The sequence below is a fragment of the Nanorana parkeri genome, unplaced genomic scaffold, assembly GCF_000935625.1.
Source record: "Nanorana parkeri isolate BGI_ZX_2015 unplaced genomic scaffold, ASM93562v1 scaffold160, whole genome shotgun sequence".
NCBI classification, from domain to species: domain Eukaryota; kingdom Metazoa; phylum Chordata; class Amphibia; order Anura; family Dicroglossidae; genus Nanorana; species Nanorana parkeri.
The window spans coordinates 1,481,252-1,500,299 of record NW_017306428.1 but is presented as its reverse complement, the minus strand read 5'-3'; the positions used below and the strand labels follow the sequence as shown (position 1 = coordinate 1,500,299).

Genomic DNA, 19,048 nt, shown 5'->3' with positions numbered 1-19,048 from the left:
TGCTGTGAAATAATAATAACACCTATCTATTGCAATTCCCACCTTCAAGGAAAAAAAAATATTTTCAAAGACAGTTCTTGACAGGAAGTGAAATCAATCAGGGCTCTGCTAAAGGTATCCGGAAAATACTGCAACTGTGCTAAAGCCCATAATGTTCCCTCAATTTATCTTAGGACCACTGTTGATGGGCATTTTGTTTACTTCCAAACTGCTTCTCTCCTTATGTAAGTCTATAGGAATGCAAAAACAGCTAAAATAGGTCAAATACAGGTCAATTTGAAAGTAACTGCACCTACAATTAATTTTAAATGAGTTCATGAGCATCTCAAACTGATGTCATAACCCCTCTTCCTATGCTTACCGAAGCCCACCGACATTGACTTTTAAAGAAGAAGTAAAGTAAAGTAAAAAAAACATTGCTTTTGGCAATGATGTGCTAGTATGCACAGCATATTAGCACATTATGGCAGACTTACCTGTCAAATCGATCCCCTCCAGTGCTGCACTCCTCCCTCACTGGCGCTCCCATCTTCGTCCTGGTCTTCTTTCTGGTTTTGAGTGTTGAGTTGCTTGATTAGCCAGACCCCTATGACCTTGCTCCCATGCATGCACATGGTAGCTACTTTATCTCGGCATACAGAGTCTGTGCACTGAGCTGTGCATGTGCAGCACAGTGTACATGAAAATTGTTCATCTTTACTTTCAGCCGTATAGCCCTTTTGCTGCCACCGGCATATGTCATACATGAGCAGCTGCGGGCCCCTGTTAACATATACCCAGCTATAGCCACAGAGAGTCTTTTTACCAGAGTAAAGCGGACTGTCGGAAGTGATCAGGGCAGCTATAAAACCGCCTGATTGCTTCTAGGGGCCGGTAAACATGTGCCCCCCCTCCCCCTTCTGACACCCCCTGCCTTGCTTCTCGTGTTCCTCTGTCGGCCGGTAGTGGGGAGAGAGACCAGCAAACATCTGTTTGCTTATCACCTCCCCGCTGAATGAAACCGGAAACAACCATGATTTTATCACTTCCGCTTTCTGAGCTGTCATTCCCTGGCTAGGTAGACTGGGGAAGAAGCTGTTTAAGCATGATCTGTGCTTGATCAGCTTCAATGGGCTACCCCCTGCTACCCCCTGCCCTGGTGAACTGGCTAAAGGATCCTCTGGTCCGTTTTACTGTTCATTATATTATAGTGAAATTATAGAGATAGGTACAACACCATTACATATGTTTATTTTAAATTTAAAAAAAACTCACTACACTACCTTTTTATCTACAGGTTATGTAATTCATTACAAGATATTTCACAACAAAAGGAAAGGAATTCATTGAAAGTATGTTCAATTAATAATACTGTTTAAATAATAGATGTATTTTAAATATGTACTGGCTGTATTTAAAACGATGTTACAGTCAAAAGGGTCAGCTCACTAAATCATATCACATGCAATATTACTACTTTTGTGCTGTTGGTTTTTATGATTGAAAATTCAAACAAAAGTCAAGGTGGAATACGTGGATGGAATACCTGTTCCCCCTACACACGCTGTTGTTTCTCCTGCTAGTTCATATATCACTACAGGACAAACCAACCAGCAGGAAGAACCACATGGGTATTCCTCCCACCTGGCTGGTTTAATACTTGCAGTGGCCAGGGAAAAGTGAAGAAGCGTCTTTGCTTCTCCCTGGCCGTTGCAAGTATTAAACTAGCCAGATGGGTAAGTAAAGTGACTCTTCAATACAGGTATGTTTTACAATACAAAGTACTGACAGGGTCACTTTAACATGGCTGCTAAGAACAATACCTCTGTGACATTGCTTGAGATAAATGCATGTCTTGTAACTCACATTTGTTACTAAACACACAACACTGTGTTACATAATTTGCTTTTGTTTTAATGACCAGAGAATATTATGATTTCTTTGTAGGAAAATATGGATACCCCAGAGACATGTACTGGTCAGTGTGAAGTGTTTCAATATATCATGTTGAATTTAAATGTATGTAAATTCTTTTTTTTTTTCAAGTTTTGGATAGAATGTAGAAGGGTTTGAACCTCTCTTAGGTTCTTATTTCTGTGTCTGTTCCAGTTGGGGAGTTCTATCCTCTTTATTTGTCCTAATAATCAATGTCATCGATACTGAAAGTGAGAGAAAATCCAAAATTCTACTTAAGGGAATGGACGCTGTTTTAAAGCAAATGGTGGACACACCAAATATTGATGTGATTTTTTTTTCTATATAAATAATTTGTAGGCTGTTAATTGATTCAAAAATGATTGCATTATTTTTGAAAGCATGCTCACTTTCCAGTATTTTATAGAATTAGAAATAATAAGAATAGTTATTATGGACAAAATAGGCATTTATTGTGCGCTTTTTAATTGGTGTCTGCTATGATGGGACAGAAACTTCCTCTTTATCAGGGTTATTCACAAAAGGGTGAAGAGTTTGCAGAAGGCAGGAGAAGGGAACAATCTAGGACAACATAGCTGATTTGGAAAAATTCTCCAATTCAGCTCACTTTCCAGTTCAGCTATGTTGTCCTAGATTGTTCACTTCTCCTGCCTTCTCCAAACTCTTCACCATTTTGTGAATAACCCTGTATGTGTTTTTCAAGAATTTCTTATACATTTCTTTCTATCTGTAGTGTTCATTCTGCACACATTATTCCACTATGATGTTTGTTTGTTTTTAGCAGGTGAACTTTCAGAAATAGAGAATGACAGAGGTGTTGAAGATTCACATGAATCTACGCAATGTAGCCAGCATACTGTGTCATTAGATAACAAGGCTGACTCTCCACTCATAGTGTCAGGTCATGAGAATGGGCATCTGTGTTTATGGAACACTAAGGTAATATTCATTTAGCTTTCTAATTTAAGCTATAATATTTCATGTTTGAAAGCAATCCTTAAAAGATAACATTAATTATAAGATGTGTTCCCCTTTGCTTCCTCTTAAAAAATTACATGTAAACAAAGATCTTGGATGCAAAGTTTTGCAGCTTCTGTCACAGCCTGCAGAGGGCCAAGAAGTGCTTCATCCACCGAGGAAGAGGTGAAGGGGTGGGAGGTAATTCTGCGCAAATGCTGATGTCTCAGGGATCCCAACCTGCCAAAACTCATTTCAGGGAGGTGTCCCATCCATTTCTGAGGGGGGAAGGGAACCCGCCATCAGGTCCATCAGCAGAGGGCGGGTACAATGCTAGTTTACTATTGACTATTGCAAATTGAAATAGCCGATAGTAATGTACCAATGCTTTTCAATGGGAAAATTTCTTTTTTTTTTCTATTCTGACATCGCTCGTGTCAGAATAAAGAAAAAAAAAAGACAGAGCAGTGTTTCTCTACTTGGCGGCCGGGAGCGGGAGGCTCCCAGAGCGCCTGGGAGAGTTTTTTTGTTTTGTTTTTTTTTGACAGCAGCAGAGCCGCTGGACAATTAGTACTAGTACTTTACTGGATTTCAGAACTTCTTGGACTGAAGAGTATTTACAGAAGAAATTCTATACTAATAACATACTGTATTTACTAAAAGAGAGTTTGTATTTTTTTCCTAGAAAATAGGATTAGAATTTATAGTTCACAGACAGTAAATGCGGAAATGTGCTTTTACTTATTAGCCGCTGTATGTTGCCCCTTTTGAGGGTAACCCAAAGGAAAGCACCAAAATTCAGGAAATGCAAAACAAAACAAAACATAATTTTACAAACATTTTAATGCATTGAATTATATGGATTTTTTTCAAAAACACATAAAAAAATAGATAGAAAAATATCACAGCAAAAAAAGTAAAGAAAAAAGGGAACAGAAAAGACTGGGTCAAAAGCAAATTAACTATAAACATTTAAAAACAAGGACTAGTGTCTCCTTTGGAGCACCAAAGGATTTAGGATTTTTAATCGGTTTTTTTTTTACAACTGTATAATATATTGTTTTTGGACTTATTAAATAGCTTTCTTTACACTAATAATGTATACTGGTTGTTACCATTGTATTATAATATTTATAGACTCTGTAAGTATAAAACATTTTCAGAATAATAAAAAATTTGTGTAAAGCCAAAAGCCTGATGTGTCAGGAAGATTTCCCTTCACTTCCTATCCCAGAGACACAGCAGGAAGTAAAAGGAAATCTCTTCAAATCGAGGGGATTTCCCCTCTTAGGCAGTTGTCATCAGAGCAAATTTGCCAATTTTCAAAAGAAATGTTTTTTGTTTTGTGTAAGTAGATGGAGAGACCCTCCGCACTCCTCACAGCAGTCCTGGCCAGATATGAAAAAAGTGGTGCTCGCAGTGATGAGATACCACGGATGGCGCCGTGCAAACACAGGAAAGTCAGGAAATCACCAGCACTCAGTAGTAAAGATAAATATGTCCCTTTTATTGGACAGAAAACGTCACAGACATCAAAATAAACCGACGTTTCGGGACCGCGCATGGTCCCTTCCTCAAGGCAGAAAGATGTGACCGTTCCAAATATTTTAACCATTTTATATCCTGAGTTGTGCTGGTTTATCTTTTCATGTTTCTTTTTTTTTCTTTACCATATTCTGAAATAGCGAGATAGTGTAAATTTCTGACAGTTCCAATGTATGCATGTTAAAGAGGAACTTCACCCTTATCCTAGAAGGGACAAGGGCTTAAAAAGTCAAAGGCACCTTTAGAAATGTTTAGTAATGGCAATCTACAAACAGATACTTATAGATCATTGCAGGCTTTGTATTCTTTGCATACCTTATTTTTCTTTTCATCCCCATTCTTACACTGTCCATCTTTACTAAGGACAGATAAATCCATGTCCCTTGACTTCTTGGAACGGAACTCTGGGTCTGCCTTCTGGAGCATATGACAGGGCATGTCATCTCAGGAGGAACAGTGCCTTTCCGCTGTAATTTTACAGTTTACAGATGAGATTTCCAAGAAAGGCACTGGTGATGTAGCCTTCCCAGGATGCATCTGTGATGCCAGCATTACATTACCAATGCCTTACTCAACCAGGATGGGGAAAAACAGTAATTATAAATAAGTTTCATGCTGATGTGATTTTTAGTGAAAGGGGGTAAACGTCCGCTTTAAGGTCTATTACAATATTCTGTATTAGTTTGATGGTCTAAATACACTTCTCCGTTAGTTATTGCTATCACTGCATTCAACCAAATCTATTGAAATATTTTGTTCCTGTTTTATTTCATTACATTGCAGTAATTTTGCTTCTTTAGTCTGAACATTGAATAGAATTCAGTTTTTTTTTAATAGTATATAGATATGTGGCTGTCCCATGTTATTTAATTCACATTTTTGTAGATGGCATTGGTATAAAATACCAGTATTGCAAGAAGGTTTCATTTTAAATGTTTAAATGTACATATTACTTTTCAGGGTGATTTGATGAGCACGGAATTACCATTTACAAAGCACCCTCCCATTCCAATCACAGCACTTTGTTCAGATATCCATGCTGATGTCATCATAGCAGGCAATGAAGGTGGGTATGTGCTTGTGAAGTTATGCTCAGCTTTGTAAGGCTGAAAAATGTAATTTACCAAATGTGACTTGAAAACTGACTAGTCTTCTCCATAAACCAACAATATCATCTAAAAATATTAAGTGAAACATGTCCACTTACAGTACATATATCAATGTGTCTTTATGTTTAATCTCTTGCCTCATTCCCACGATTCCCACAACATCTTCTTCCTGTTCCCCACTCTCTTGCTGCCATTTAAAAAAATATTTTGCCAGTCCATCAATGACATTTGTGCCTCATCTTGCATATATACTGTACCATATTATACTCTGCTGAAAAAACCCCAAAATAAACTTTTCCCCTGAGATCTTGCAAGATATTTTGAAATCATGAGATCTTGGAGGGGGGGACAAAGTGTTATAACCCTGTAACAGCAATTGACTGAACAATAACCATTATGGAAAATCAGCAGGTAATATTTTAATGAACGCTACAGATTTTAAAATATTGAAAACTATTTTTTAAATTAACATATAAACCATTTACAAAGCAATCCACCACTTAGCCCCAGCTTTATTTCCACCCTCATCTCAAAGTGTCATCCTAACCGTGCCCTCTGCTCCTCCCAAGACCTCCTGTTCTCTAGCTCCCTCATCAACTCCTCCCATGCTCACCTTCAGGACATCTCTAGAGTCTCTCCCATTCTTTGAAACTCCTTACCCCAACCTGTTCGTTGATCTCCTATTCTATCTGCCTTTAGGTGATCCCTAAAGATTCATCTCTTCAGGGACGCCTATTCCGCCTCAACCTAACCACGGCACTATCACTTTCTCAAACAATTCATCCCCACACAACTACCACCTCTTGTATCACTTGCCCCTCTTTTTTAGATTGTAAGCTCTCACAGTCAGGGCCCTCCTAAACATCTTGTCTTGACTTGTGTTGTAAGAGTAATGTCCTCCTTATACTGTAAAGCACTGTGCAAACTGTTGGATCTATATAGATCCTGTATAATAATATTAATAATAATAATAACAACAACATATTAAAGCATACATGAGATTTTAGTTGATGGGTTTACATCTAATTAGATAGTACCTAATAAAACATCTTTATTGGGAGACACATGCTTCACTTGTCCCAGACTCCCTGGCACCATGGTACTTGGATTACAGCATTAACACAGGGGTTTCACAAACCTTTACACCTCCAATCATGTTCTTGGACAGTCAGCTCCTGACAATCATGATGATGACATTGACATAGCAATGGTGATTGCATTAATGTGATTGAGTTACCCATGTGGTTAGTTATGCTGTTATGATATGTTTGGATAAGCCTTAAAACATCTTCAGCATTCTCTAAATGAATGTGACTAAATATTTCTAACTATACCATGACCTATATAAATTAGAACCTTCACAGTCATACTTGTAACCGTGTGTTAATTGTGTTAAGCTTTAAACCTATACAGTTTCTTCTACCTTCTTAATATGCCCATTTATTTAGGTATTTAATGTGCATAGGATGGATTTTAATTCTTGTGTGGTGGCATAGCCTAAAGTTATTAAATGCCCTTCAAGTTTCCAAGGCCATACACATGTACATTACATGCTTATGACTGTAGTATCATTGATTGGGCACAGAAAATAATGCATGCATATACTTTATGTGTGAATGGGATGTCAATTAAATTTTAGTCTACTAATTTAGTTAGTGTTAGAAAATTAGTATTTCTCGACTGACACTTGCGATTTAAGCGTCTGAAGGTGATTAATCTTCATCAATGATTGTCCAGTTGTAGATTGAAAAACTTGTGACTTTAATTGTATAATGGAAAGTCACAGCATACAATGATATTGCAAAAATATAATATACAAATAGATAGTTCAAAGTATATTGTTCTTAGTTAATTCAGAGTTAAAAAAACTAGTCACCTCGTGTTTGTTCCTCAGCCTTTTGAGTAGGTTCGACCAAAATAGTCTTCTAGCAGGTGGGATAACAAAGTATCTTTCAAATGTGAGTGTGGGCGTGTCTGTGTGTCTGTAGTGTGTATGCGCCCCGAGTGTCTGTCCCCTGTCGCTTATATACCAAAATCGACGTTAACGATTGGTCTATCCTATAAGGTCATAACTCTGTAAGCATATTCTTAACTTATTTCTGACGTCACGACTACTATACTTCTCTATATGGTTTCACGAAAACTACTTTAGTCATGATTTCTAAATGTATTCTACAACTCTATTTAAAACACAGAACCTTGTTCTTAAACCACTCCCATAACAGCTGCTTCTTTACTAGTTCTTCACAAATTCTGACATAGCTTCAGGTTTCAAGGGCAACCACTAAAAGAGATATGTCTGTTCAAAGTCATACATCTTCATTTAAACGTACAAGGTTACTTGTAAATATATGTGCATGGGCCCATACTATGATTCCCTTTAAGCCAATTAAAATTTGAATCTAAGTATTTTACAGTTAGGAAAAAAACATTGCTTATTTATCTAAAGATCTGGGTTACAGCACAATGTTATAATCAATATTCCATTGTTTTGTTAATAGAGGGACACATCATTTTGTGGAAGCTTTGTAAGATTCAAGAAGCCAACAGAGAAAAAACTATGGTAAGAGATTAATATTTTTATGTCATATACTTTGGGGAAAAGAGAAGAGATCCACATGAATTACATACATATATTTTATCCATCTTAACTCCTAGTTCTTTTATTAAAATGTATTTTTATCAATAATAATACTATAACATTTTAGCACTGACTCCCTTAGGAGCTGGTGGATTTTGTGGGCCCTCTTAGTATTCCTACAGGTGGTTTGGCCTGCAGGCTGCACCCACTGACCGACCTACCAACACCAACTGACAGACACACTTCTACTCCGTCATTCTTCCTTGTGCAGATTTAATTGTTTCAGATGTCTAGGTAAAGAGGGGTAAAGGCTAACCAAAAACAGCAGCAACATGTCTCCGGTTTACCTCAGTGGTCCCAGTGTCTTTAGAGCTCTGTCACAGGCTAATGCACATTAGGTAGGCCATGCAGACAGCTACCTTTAATTATGTTTAGCCCCTCTCACAGGCTAGTAATGGTCATTTGAGCCTAGACCAGCAATCTGTAGCTGTGGACCTTTAAGCCGTGACCAACAATTGACTAAGCAGAATTCTTCTTCAGCTTCCTTCCCCAGGCAGCAGGCCTAAGAGGACATGACTGTCTTCTTACATTCTCTTACGTTCCAAGACACTTTTGAAAGGACTTCTAGAATACTTATCTCTTTCCCTAGCCCACATCACTATTTTAAAACGTCCTAGTCACTGGCTAGCTTGAAAAAAATATGAATAACCAATATATGAATAATCAATATGCTGAAGAACATTGCCCAGGAGCAGGCAAAAGTAAATGATGCCTTAATATTAGGGGATACCCCACATCTCCAGATAACAAGAACAATAGCTCAGGCTGGGTATAGCCTAGCTGCCCACTAAATATGGAATAGGGATATTCCAGCTTATGTCAGTGTACCTACACAATATTGAGGGGCATCACAAAATTAGTTTGAGTTGAAAGCATTATAACTCTATCCCTGAAGGCATATTACCCATAGATAACCATCATCACAAGTATTTTGGTTGGGCCAGGAGGCAACGACATGACTGTGTGCAGTAGCGGTGAGCAACTGTAATCGAAACTTGGCATTTTCCCCATATCTAAATGTTACTGGAAAATAGATGTGTAGAATATCAGTGGTTATTTTGCTCCCATGATATGGTATAACATTAACCAGATCTTACCAGCAATTCCAGATTATAATAGTTAATTTGCCTATTTAATAAACAATATTAAACAAAATGTTAATGTTCTAAAGTCTAATATTCATGCAATGTTATTCCTTAAGATATTAAAACAAGAACTCTGCTGGCGGGCACATTCTATGAAAATCATCAGCCTGTTTTTTGAGGACAATAAAAATGTTGTAGTATCTGCTTCAGATGATGACTCCATTAGGTACGTTTATGGTATGCTTTGGCAAGCTTTTCTTATCACTTCTGTGCTATGACCTGGCGTGATTTAACATCATTTTCCTTGTAGACTGTGGCATTCTTCAAGTGGAAATTACATTGGTTATTTTGGACAGAGAAGGATTTATGAGCTGATTAATCCTCCTCATTTTACTCAACCCTGTGATGTAAATGAGCTGCCTTTGCAGAACCAATCAGGAAAAACTGACCTGTGGACACAGAGGCAATGTGATCTTACATTAATCTTTGACAGGGATAAGTAAGTAAAATAAGAAAAATTGTTTTAAAGAAAAAAAGTTTTTTTTCCCTAACAATAATAAGGTTTATATGCCCATACTCTTATTGGAACTTCTTCTGATTTTCCTCTATTGATTTGCATTAGTAGCCATTTTTGGCTAAAGATGTTTCACAAGTTAATTTTTTAGTTTTTGATTAGATAAATGAATTTAAAGTCAGTGGAACATTGAAAAATACACTTGCCACCGTAATTTTAAATATGCATAAATGTATCAAACTTATAATATTTATTTTGGTCTCATTCATTGAGCAACATAGGCTTTAGAGACACTAGTGTTATACTGTTGCCTACAGGAGGATTTGGTCACTAGCAACCAAAAAAAAGAGACCAGCCTGTTATAACTCCTCCAGGTCCCAGCATGACTGACATTTTTGCTAGTGTGCTTGGAAGATGGACATGTTTTCTCTGAGAAAAGCATAACTGTTTGTTACTGGCCATTTTCTTTTCCACGTTAAGATCATTACTTTGTCTTCAATTAAGATGCTCTTACAGATTGCATAGCTATCCAGGTCAACATACTGTATGTTCAGCAATAGCTTTGGAGGCCGTACCTGAACCCTGCGGGTATGGACAATCATGGGGCCAGTCTGTAATGTCAGCTTTAGTCACTGGGCTCCGCATTGTGTAGTAGGTAGTGAGCCACAGATGTCTTTCCATGTCCAGTGCTGTGGCACAGCTTTTGGTGTGACCCAGTCTCTGAATACTAACTTTGTGGGTGGGCCATGTACACTGGCAACTACTTTGTTAATAAGACCATTAGGCACAATTATTACTCCTATTTTTTTCTTTTGGTTTACTGCGGAAAGGGTTAACGTTGATGTAATCCCTTAGGTGGAATGTGGCGTGTGTACGCTCTGTGCTCTTTCTTTCGGCATTCAATTTGAGGTAACATGTTTCTGCCACTCCCTATTGCAAGTGATATGGAAATCTTCTTCGGTTGCTCTTTTCTACCAACCTACATTGACTTGGTCACCTCTGGCCTTCTACACCTCTATTACTGCCAGCAGCCAGTTTATGAGTATTTGAAGACTTGGCCTTGTACCTTGTAAGAAAAATGAGGAGGATATATTGGTACAGCATATGTGTGGGAGAGTATTGTAGAGGATATGTCAGCAGCCAATATATGCAGGCAAAAGGCAGCAACAAGGGAGGTGGTGTATGAACAGTGTGGGTGTAAAATTAATTAAGTGTAGGATGCTTACGGTATTGCTAACAAGAAACAGAAGGTACTCTACTGCAAAGGAAAGCAGGGAGGGGATGTAAACATCAATTAAAATAACAAAGAATGAGATGGAAGTATACTCACTAAGGGTGTAAGCTAAATGGGTACAAGAAGTCTTCCATCTTAGACAGGAAACAAGTAGTGCTCTTCTCTTACTGGAACCATATTGGAAGGATAGCTCTGTGTACTGGTGGGGCCATCCCATGGCTGGCATGGATACTGGGAATTAATATGTGTAAGCTGTTGGTTGGGATACAGGATAAAGGTCAATAGAAGTTCTGGGAATGGGATTTTAGGACTGGAGGCAGAATTATCAGAATTTAAAAGTGATAGCAGCCCTTAGCTTTAATAGTATATAAGATAGGATGTATCAGTTTTTTATACATAATATTTCTACCAGTGATTTAGTAAATAAGAGGATTTTTGTGATTGTGCCGCATTTTGTTCCTTACTTTGAGACTAGACCTCTACACTTAGATCAAATTGAAACTGTTAAATAATATACTGTACTTTTCTATACACATACGGAAGCAACCTGAAAGAAGCTTAAAGCACGTAATTCTGGTTAATTTAGCTAGGTTTCTATTAAAGCCTTCTGTGCATGTAGTAGGCAAGGTCCATATAGAGTTTAACGGAATCTTATCCTCAGTGTGGATTTGCAGAGCAGTGAACACAGTTTGACTCAGAAGTAGATGCAAATAAACATTTTTCTGAATCAATCTAAAGCAATTGGTCTGAATCTGTATGCCTGGAATACATGAGGAGTTTTTGATTTGAGTATCATTTTTATTTTGTTATGTGTTTTCATGTATGAGATTGGTGAGATTTTTCTGTGGGATAATCAATGTTATGTTAATCTAACAGTCTTTTACTATATTGTTTTTCACAGACTTAAATCACTTACTAAACATCAGGACTCTACTGAAGATTGTGTGGGTGTGAAGTATTTCAAATGCTTGTCGTCTCCCAATGTAAGTAGTACTAATAATATTTACTGTATGCTGATGTCTGGTTTCTGAACATTATTTTTATTATATACATATCTTTTGAAAAAAAATAAACTAAACAAAAATGTGTACTTAAAAGGAAAGTATAATGGTTTTGATGGTTTTGGATCATGTTTTTTTAAGATTACATATTTTAAACTGATGTTATATCTTTTTTTTCTTTATTGGATACAATATTTGTATTACAAATATTTATATATAATATATATTTAATACATGACAAAGTGTTTTTAAAGCACTGTGGGTTAGCTAAAGAGACAGCAGAGCACAATTTGCTGAAATCCTTGCAATGTATGTTGCTTATGTGGCGGATATTCTTTACCAGAACTGGGGTTTTCATTCATGTGAATTACATTTTCAAAAATGTAATTAGCCAAGATACATTTATAAGTCAATCACCCTTTATTTTAGAGTGATTTTTACAAAATGGAAGATAATACTGCTATCTATAATGTGCATAGTTTTTGGTAGGCACATAGATTAAGATTAGGCAAATGGGTCAGAAAAAATAGACATCAAACTGACTCCCAAATAACAGATGTGAAAAGTAGCTTTTGTAGGTTCCAAATCTGGCACGCATCAAATGCTAAATCCAACTTGAAGCAAAGTTTCCAGTGCTCACCTCCTGCATCTCACAACCCCATATGTGTGCCTTTCTATAGTCTACTGTGCTGTGTGGTTTGTAGTAGGGATGCACCGATACCAAGTACAGTACTCAGTACGAGTACATGTACCGATACTTTTCGAGCTCCAAGACTAGACTAGAGAAAAATTCAAAAGTTAGGAGGCAGCTGTCATTTGTAAGGAGCATACAGAGCTCCTGGGATTTGTACATCTCTGTTTTAATGTATGATTATGTTTTTATAAATATAAATAAAGGGATGCACCGATACCAGTTTTGTGAGTGCAAGTACTGGTACTTGCCCAAGTACTTACAAGTACGAGTACTGATACATTTTTGTTTATTGTCATGTGACAGTTTTTCTAAAACAATACAGACTAATGATTTCAGGACAGTGGTGGAGCACCAGAGCCACGTCCCGGTTGCAACCCTGGTAGTTCTCGTGAAAATGCCAAGTATCGGCATTGGTACTCGAAAAGTATTGGTGCATTCCTAGTTTGTAGTGATGGTTGCAGGGAGGATATGTGCTCCAGGTTGAGATTAGCATATAGTATGTAATCAGGTCTGTGGACTCCAGGGTGATATATGAGCCACTTTTGCAAGAAAAAAAAAGTGATGACATCTTGTGGTGTTTGGTACTGGGGAATTATGCCCGTCTTTTTGATATTGAAATAGTTAGACAAATATCTAATTCCTCATAGTCCTTTCTCATTACTTTACATTAAAGAATATGACCTTGAATGCAGGGCACAGTTAAAACTTTTACAAGGTCCTTGAAGGAAATTAATAAGCAAAAACAAAGTTACACTTGTATTACAGATGTGCAGATTTGTATTTCATATCATAGAAATACTATGGATCTGAGTAATAATAGTAAAGTTAATTAAAGCATGAATAACTTGTAAAAATTGCATACTGGACTATATAACATATTTGTTAAAGTGTGCTGTATGTCCATACAAGATTTAAAAATTGGCCATGTAAAATAGACAGCACTGTATCCTAGAAGCACAATTAATAGAAACAATCATTTTGACCAAATATCTTGCAAACTGAAAGCAGCTTGATATAGTGCTGTGTTTGCACTATGGTATCATGTACATTTCAACTAAGCTTGCTATCTGCTTTAAATGTAGTTCAATCATTTATGTAGCCTCTAAATATAATACATATTACACTATAGAGAAAATATGGCATTGTTCATATCAACCACTCTAATATTGTGACTTATGACCTAATGCCACTTCCACAAGCATCCCGTTGCACACACTAGGTTCGAATAAGATAAACATATGTTTTTTTGGCTTTTGAGAAAAGGAATTGTAGAATTCCTCATGGAACTTAAACCCAGAGCCTGCTGCATTTAAAAATGACAACCACAATTCTCCCCACAAGTCATTAAACAGATGTGATCACAGTGCAAAGCTTTCATGTATAAAAGTTCTGTCCAGCACTGATGGTTATAGGAAATACCTATACGTGTCATTACCATCTAGTGGTGGCAGTGCTGTGAGAATGGCATCTGCCCAACTATACGCTGGGCAGAACTTTTATGAACAAACCCCTAAGTGTAGCAAACTGCATTCAAACGTCACAACTATATATGTATATGTGCACATGCTATGAGTTTGTACTCAAGGTGATATAGTGACTACATCACCTCACCACTTGTCCTGTGGGTCCCCGCAATATATCTGTGATACACATTTCTTTGGAGTGCTGGTGATTCTGTATTCTCCCATCTGGTCTTTGCCCAGCACCATCTGTCATTATCCCTTTGAGCACCCACTTGGGCAACTTTTTGTCTGGACTTTGTACACTTTAACATGTGTCTATAGTCAAAACGTTTATAGTTTTGGATAGAGAAGGGGAGGACCCTTGTTAAGTTTGAGGAGATTCAATCTCTCGCTTTGTCCTAATGACCACTGTCACTGAGACATAAAGTGATGAAAATTCAAAACCTTACAGTTGTTACCAGAACAGGAATAGAGGAGAATTTTTTTCAATGTGGACACCTGTTCTGGTGACATCTGTCCAAGAGGGGATTTTCTTTCACTTTTGGGATATTTCCTATCATATACTGTTGTGTCTCTTAAACTGGAAAACTCTGAGGGGAAATCTCCTCACATAATTTAACCATCCCCTGCCCTATGCAAGGCTAAAAAAAAAGATGAATTTTAATGATTGACATTGTTATTTATTGATTTGAAACAGGTTGCACAAAGATTCTTGGACAGTTCCAGATTAGGGACAAGAGAATATAATTTAACATTCAAAGCATTACCTATATATGAGGCAAGTTAAATATATTTTTTTTTATTGTAATCTGAGAAATGTATTTTTGCGATATGGTATGTTGGATATGCATACAGTACATACCGAGGTCAATCTAGTAAAGGTGAATTATGGGGAGAGTGAAATACACTCATCCTCATAATTAGAATCAACCTGTGACACTGAAGCTGGCACATGCCGGCTCTATTGATGGAGAACTGAGCAATCACATACCGCTGATTGCTCAGAGTCAGTATCTCATCTTCTCCCTGCAGAGAGCGATGACTGTCAGCCATTGCTCCCCGCAGGGATTCCCTCCTCCCCTCTCTCTGCTGCTCCAGCGCAGGGGGCGGACACTTGCCTCGCGCTTGCTGGGGACCTCAGGGCAGCCTTCTGTGGAACTCGTGCCACTGCTTACAGCGACAGTCTGCACATCTTCATGGGGAGATCCCACCTGCACAGCCATGGGAAGATCCCACCTGCACAGCCATGGGAAGATCCCACCTGCACAGCCATGGGAAGATCCCACCTGCACAGCCATGGGGAGACCCCACCTGCACAGCCATGGGGAGACCCCACCTGCACAGCCCTGGTAAGACCGCACACAGCCCTGGTGACACAGCACAGCCCTCATGACACTGCACACAGCCCTGGTGAGACCCCACAACCCCGGACATGCCAGTCTGGTTAGTTCTCGGAGGGGCACATATTTTTCACAGATTCGCCTGCAGGATACAAACTATGCTTTATATGCACTCAACATATAACATTTGATGGTTATTCCAGCTTCTGTTCTATTGGTCCACAATCTTCCTATCTTACATAGAGTGAATGATCTGTGGAATGTCAGGCAAATTCAGGTGAATGTCACATGAGTTAGTATAAGAATTACTGGGTGAATTTCCCGGGGAATCCCCCATAAATGGACCTCATAGTGAATAGTATCTTGTATAATTATTATGCTCTATAGGCTAGTCTTTATCTTTTGAAAAAAACTGTATATAAAGAACATCAGATATAGCAAGATTAAACATACTTTGTAGAATGTAATCATGTTTGTGATGTTCTTACTCCTTGGTTACAGAGCTGGTTTTCAACCAACAATAAGTTTTATAAATTAAGCCTTAAGTGTTTAGTTTTTTTTTTTGGTAAATAAACAATGGATTGTTTACAAAACATTTACACATTCTTCAGAATGGTCACGTGATTATTATTATTATACAGGATTTATATAGCACCAACAGTTTGCACAGCACTTTACAATATAAGGAAGCCATTACAATCACAATACAATTCAAAACAAGATGGTAAGGAGGGCCCTGCCCCCGAGGGCTTACAATCTAAAAGGGAGGGAAAAGTGATACATGAGGAGGGAGCTGTGTGGGGATGAATTGTTTGAGAACGTGATGGTTCAGTGGTTAGGTTGAGGTGGGATAGGCTTCCCTGAAGAGATGAGTCTTAAGGGATCACCTAAAGCAGGGGTCTCAAACCTCCGGCCCTCCAGCTGTGGTGGAACTACAAATCCCATGAGGCATTGCAAGATTCTCACAGCCACAGACATGACTCTCGAAGAGAGATGCATCATGGGATTTGTAGTTTCACCACAGCTGGAGGGCCGGAGGTTTGAGACCCCTGACCTAAAGGCAGTCATCTCTTCAGGTGATGCACAAGGTTCTCTTTCTCCTTGGATCTTCTTGCAGTAGTGGGCTGTCCTCAATGATGCAGAGAGTGATGCTGACATAATCAGTGCTGCTATCTGCATCATGACACTGTGAATGTAGGGTATCATGTGGAAAAAATAGATGTTAAGATTGTTTTTTTTTGCTTTAGAGTAACACTTAATCTGGAAGGATATTGTATCTCTCTGTGTGCCTGTGTTGTTGAAAACATTTTATTGCTTGTACAGATTGTTTTCAATTGCCTGGTACTATTGTTGTAAACATTGAGAAGAACATGTAAATGACCATTTTTTATACTTATTGTTTACTTTAATACATTTAAGCTCTTCACCACAGTATAAAATATTCGTTATACTTTTTAAAGTTTTTTTTTAAGTTAAAAAGTGTCTTGGCTCTAGGTGCAAAGCATAAACTTTGAAAATGCATCTGCATATGGTCAACAATGCCAGGATTCTAGGCACAGCAGCCCAACAACTATAAAAGATAGTTTAAAGGTATGAGATATCTATTGTAGGAATATTTAAATAATGTGGTTATCATAATTTAAGTAGGACTGTAGCATGCATGTCAATACCTACAGTATTTCATCTGGCCCTGTGTTTTTGTGGATCAGCAAAACCTTGTTGTGCCCAGCACCCAGTGGATGCATGTGTCTTAGATATGAAATTACCCAGGAAATTCGGGATTCAGTTAATATAACTGTTCATTAAACACCTTGTCTCATATAATACACTTTCACCGCAACCCCCTATTCCAATAGTAAAAATAAAAGGCATACATTGGTTAGGCCTCTTCTCCCTGATTATTATTGTTCTGCTGCTGCCCATAACATTTGTGGGCTGACAATCTTAATTCTTGTACTACATAATTCAACCACTGGCAACACAGAAAATATTCTGGGGGGAATTTATCAAAACTGGAGCCGGCAAAATCTGGAGCAGATTTGCACTGCAACCCATCAGCTTCTTTGTCTCATTTTAAAATGAGCAAACTGAAGCGAGTGATTTAGAACTTACACGGGAATTCCTTTTATCACTGCAGGTGGATGAACAGAGCAGTGGGGTAGGAAAGGACAGGTGAGTATGTGCTGCTGGGGAGTTGGCCATTAGAACAAGGCTTATAATTCCAGACATAGTCAGTTTTTTTCAAAATAATAGGCCAATAAGAATATTGCTCATGCAATGGGAGGTGGACTGACCGTGGGTTAAATAATATGAGGAATTGGGATGCAGGGCACTAAATGGCCAAAAAGCAAGGCATATTAATCAGCAGATGAGATGGGCACTGCCCATAGCTGCTAGCACTGTGCAGCACAAAAGCAAAAACAGAACACATGCTTGTAGAACCAAAGGTACCATATCGTCTTTGCAGCTGATCTGTAATACTCACATGGAAACCATATTATTCACCAAGATCAAGTGGACTGTATGCCAAGTAGAGAAGCCGAGGATAACATCTACAAGTCATTAAATCTAATCCACATAGCCATATTTAAGGATATCCTAGCTATGCTACTCTTATCCAATGCAGAAAAAGTCCTTGACAGGGTAAACTGGTTTCTAAAACGAACACTCAAATGTATTGCTCTGGAGGATAAACATGTTTTAGCGGCTAAATGTGATATACTCAAATAACATAAGTGAGGGTTGATAAAGCACTCTCTGCCTCTACACTGACAAGCAGCAGACATCAAGGCTGCCCTCTGTACCCACTAATTGGCTGTGAAGAGGGCAGTGAATAAAGATTTTTAGAAGAAGCAGCAACTCAGCTGCAGGTAAAGCATACACACCATTAAGCTGGCCATACACCTATAGATTATCTGCAGATTTTCCATGGTCAGATGGAAAAAGTGCAACAGATTCCTCCATCTATGCTAAATTGTGTGGATGAAGGAATCTCCCACTGGGCCAAGCTTCAGTATCTTGCTAGTTGGCCCTGCTGGCTCTCAAAATACCTGAACAATGCCTGCATCCAATCAGATTGTTCAGGTATTTTGACAGCCAGCGGGGCCGACTAGTAAGATACTGAAGCTTGGCGCAGTGGGAGATTACTCCATCCACACAGTTTAGCGTAGATGGAGGAATCTCTTCTATACGAGTTCTATTTAATCTGTTAACATCTTGTGTCTTTTATTAGATGTTAAAATTAAATTTTGTAACAACTTCTGTTTATCTGTCTTCAGGTTTAAAAACAAAGCCCATGGAGAGTTTGCGAAACTCAAGTAAAACTGTTTGCTCCAATTCAAGGATACCAATAATATATATATTAAAAAAATTGCAATATTATTTGTTGGATTTTTCTTCTTTTTATTATTATGTGCAATGTAATAGATATGTTGTTATACAATCAAGGCTACATACTTTTTAAGATTTTAGTAGATGTGCTTGTGTGACATTAGAGAGAGTCTCTGAGCTTTCACTAATGCACTATTGAGCACTGACTTGCTAGCCTGCAT

At 38.0% G+C, this 19,048-nt stretch overlaps 1 protein-coding gene across 1 annotated transcript in view; it reads left to right on the top strand.

The window, feature by feature from the left end:
* Nucleotides 1-18,818, top strand: part of WDR64 (WD repeat domain 64) — a 62,023-nt gene extending 43,205 nt beyond the window's left edge. The window contains exons 16-24 of the mRNA XM_018554460.1: nt 2,089-2,144; nt 2,699-2,853; nt 5,377-5,482; nt 8,027-8,088; nt 9,368-9,477; nt 9,562-9,750; nt 11,901-11,982; nt 17,635-17,669; nt 18,776-18,818. Coding sequence (XP_018409962.1) covers nt 2,089-2,144; nt 2,699-2,853; nt 5,377-5,482; nt 8,027-8,088; nt 9,368-9,477; nt 9,562-9,750; nt 11,901-11,982; nt 17,635-17,669; nt 18,776-18,818 — 838 coding nt within the window. The remainder of the gene's footprint in view (nt 1-2,088; nt 2,145-2,698; nt 2,854-5,376; nt 5,483-8,026; nt 8,089-9,367; nt 9,478-9,561; nt 9,751-11,900; nt 11,983-17,634; nt 17,670-18,775) is intronic.
* Nucleotides 18,819-19,048: the final 230 nt, after the last annotated feature.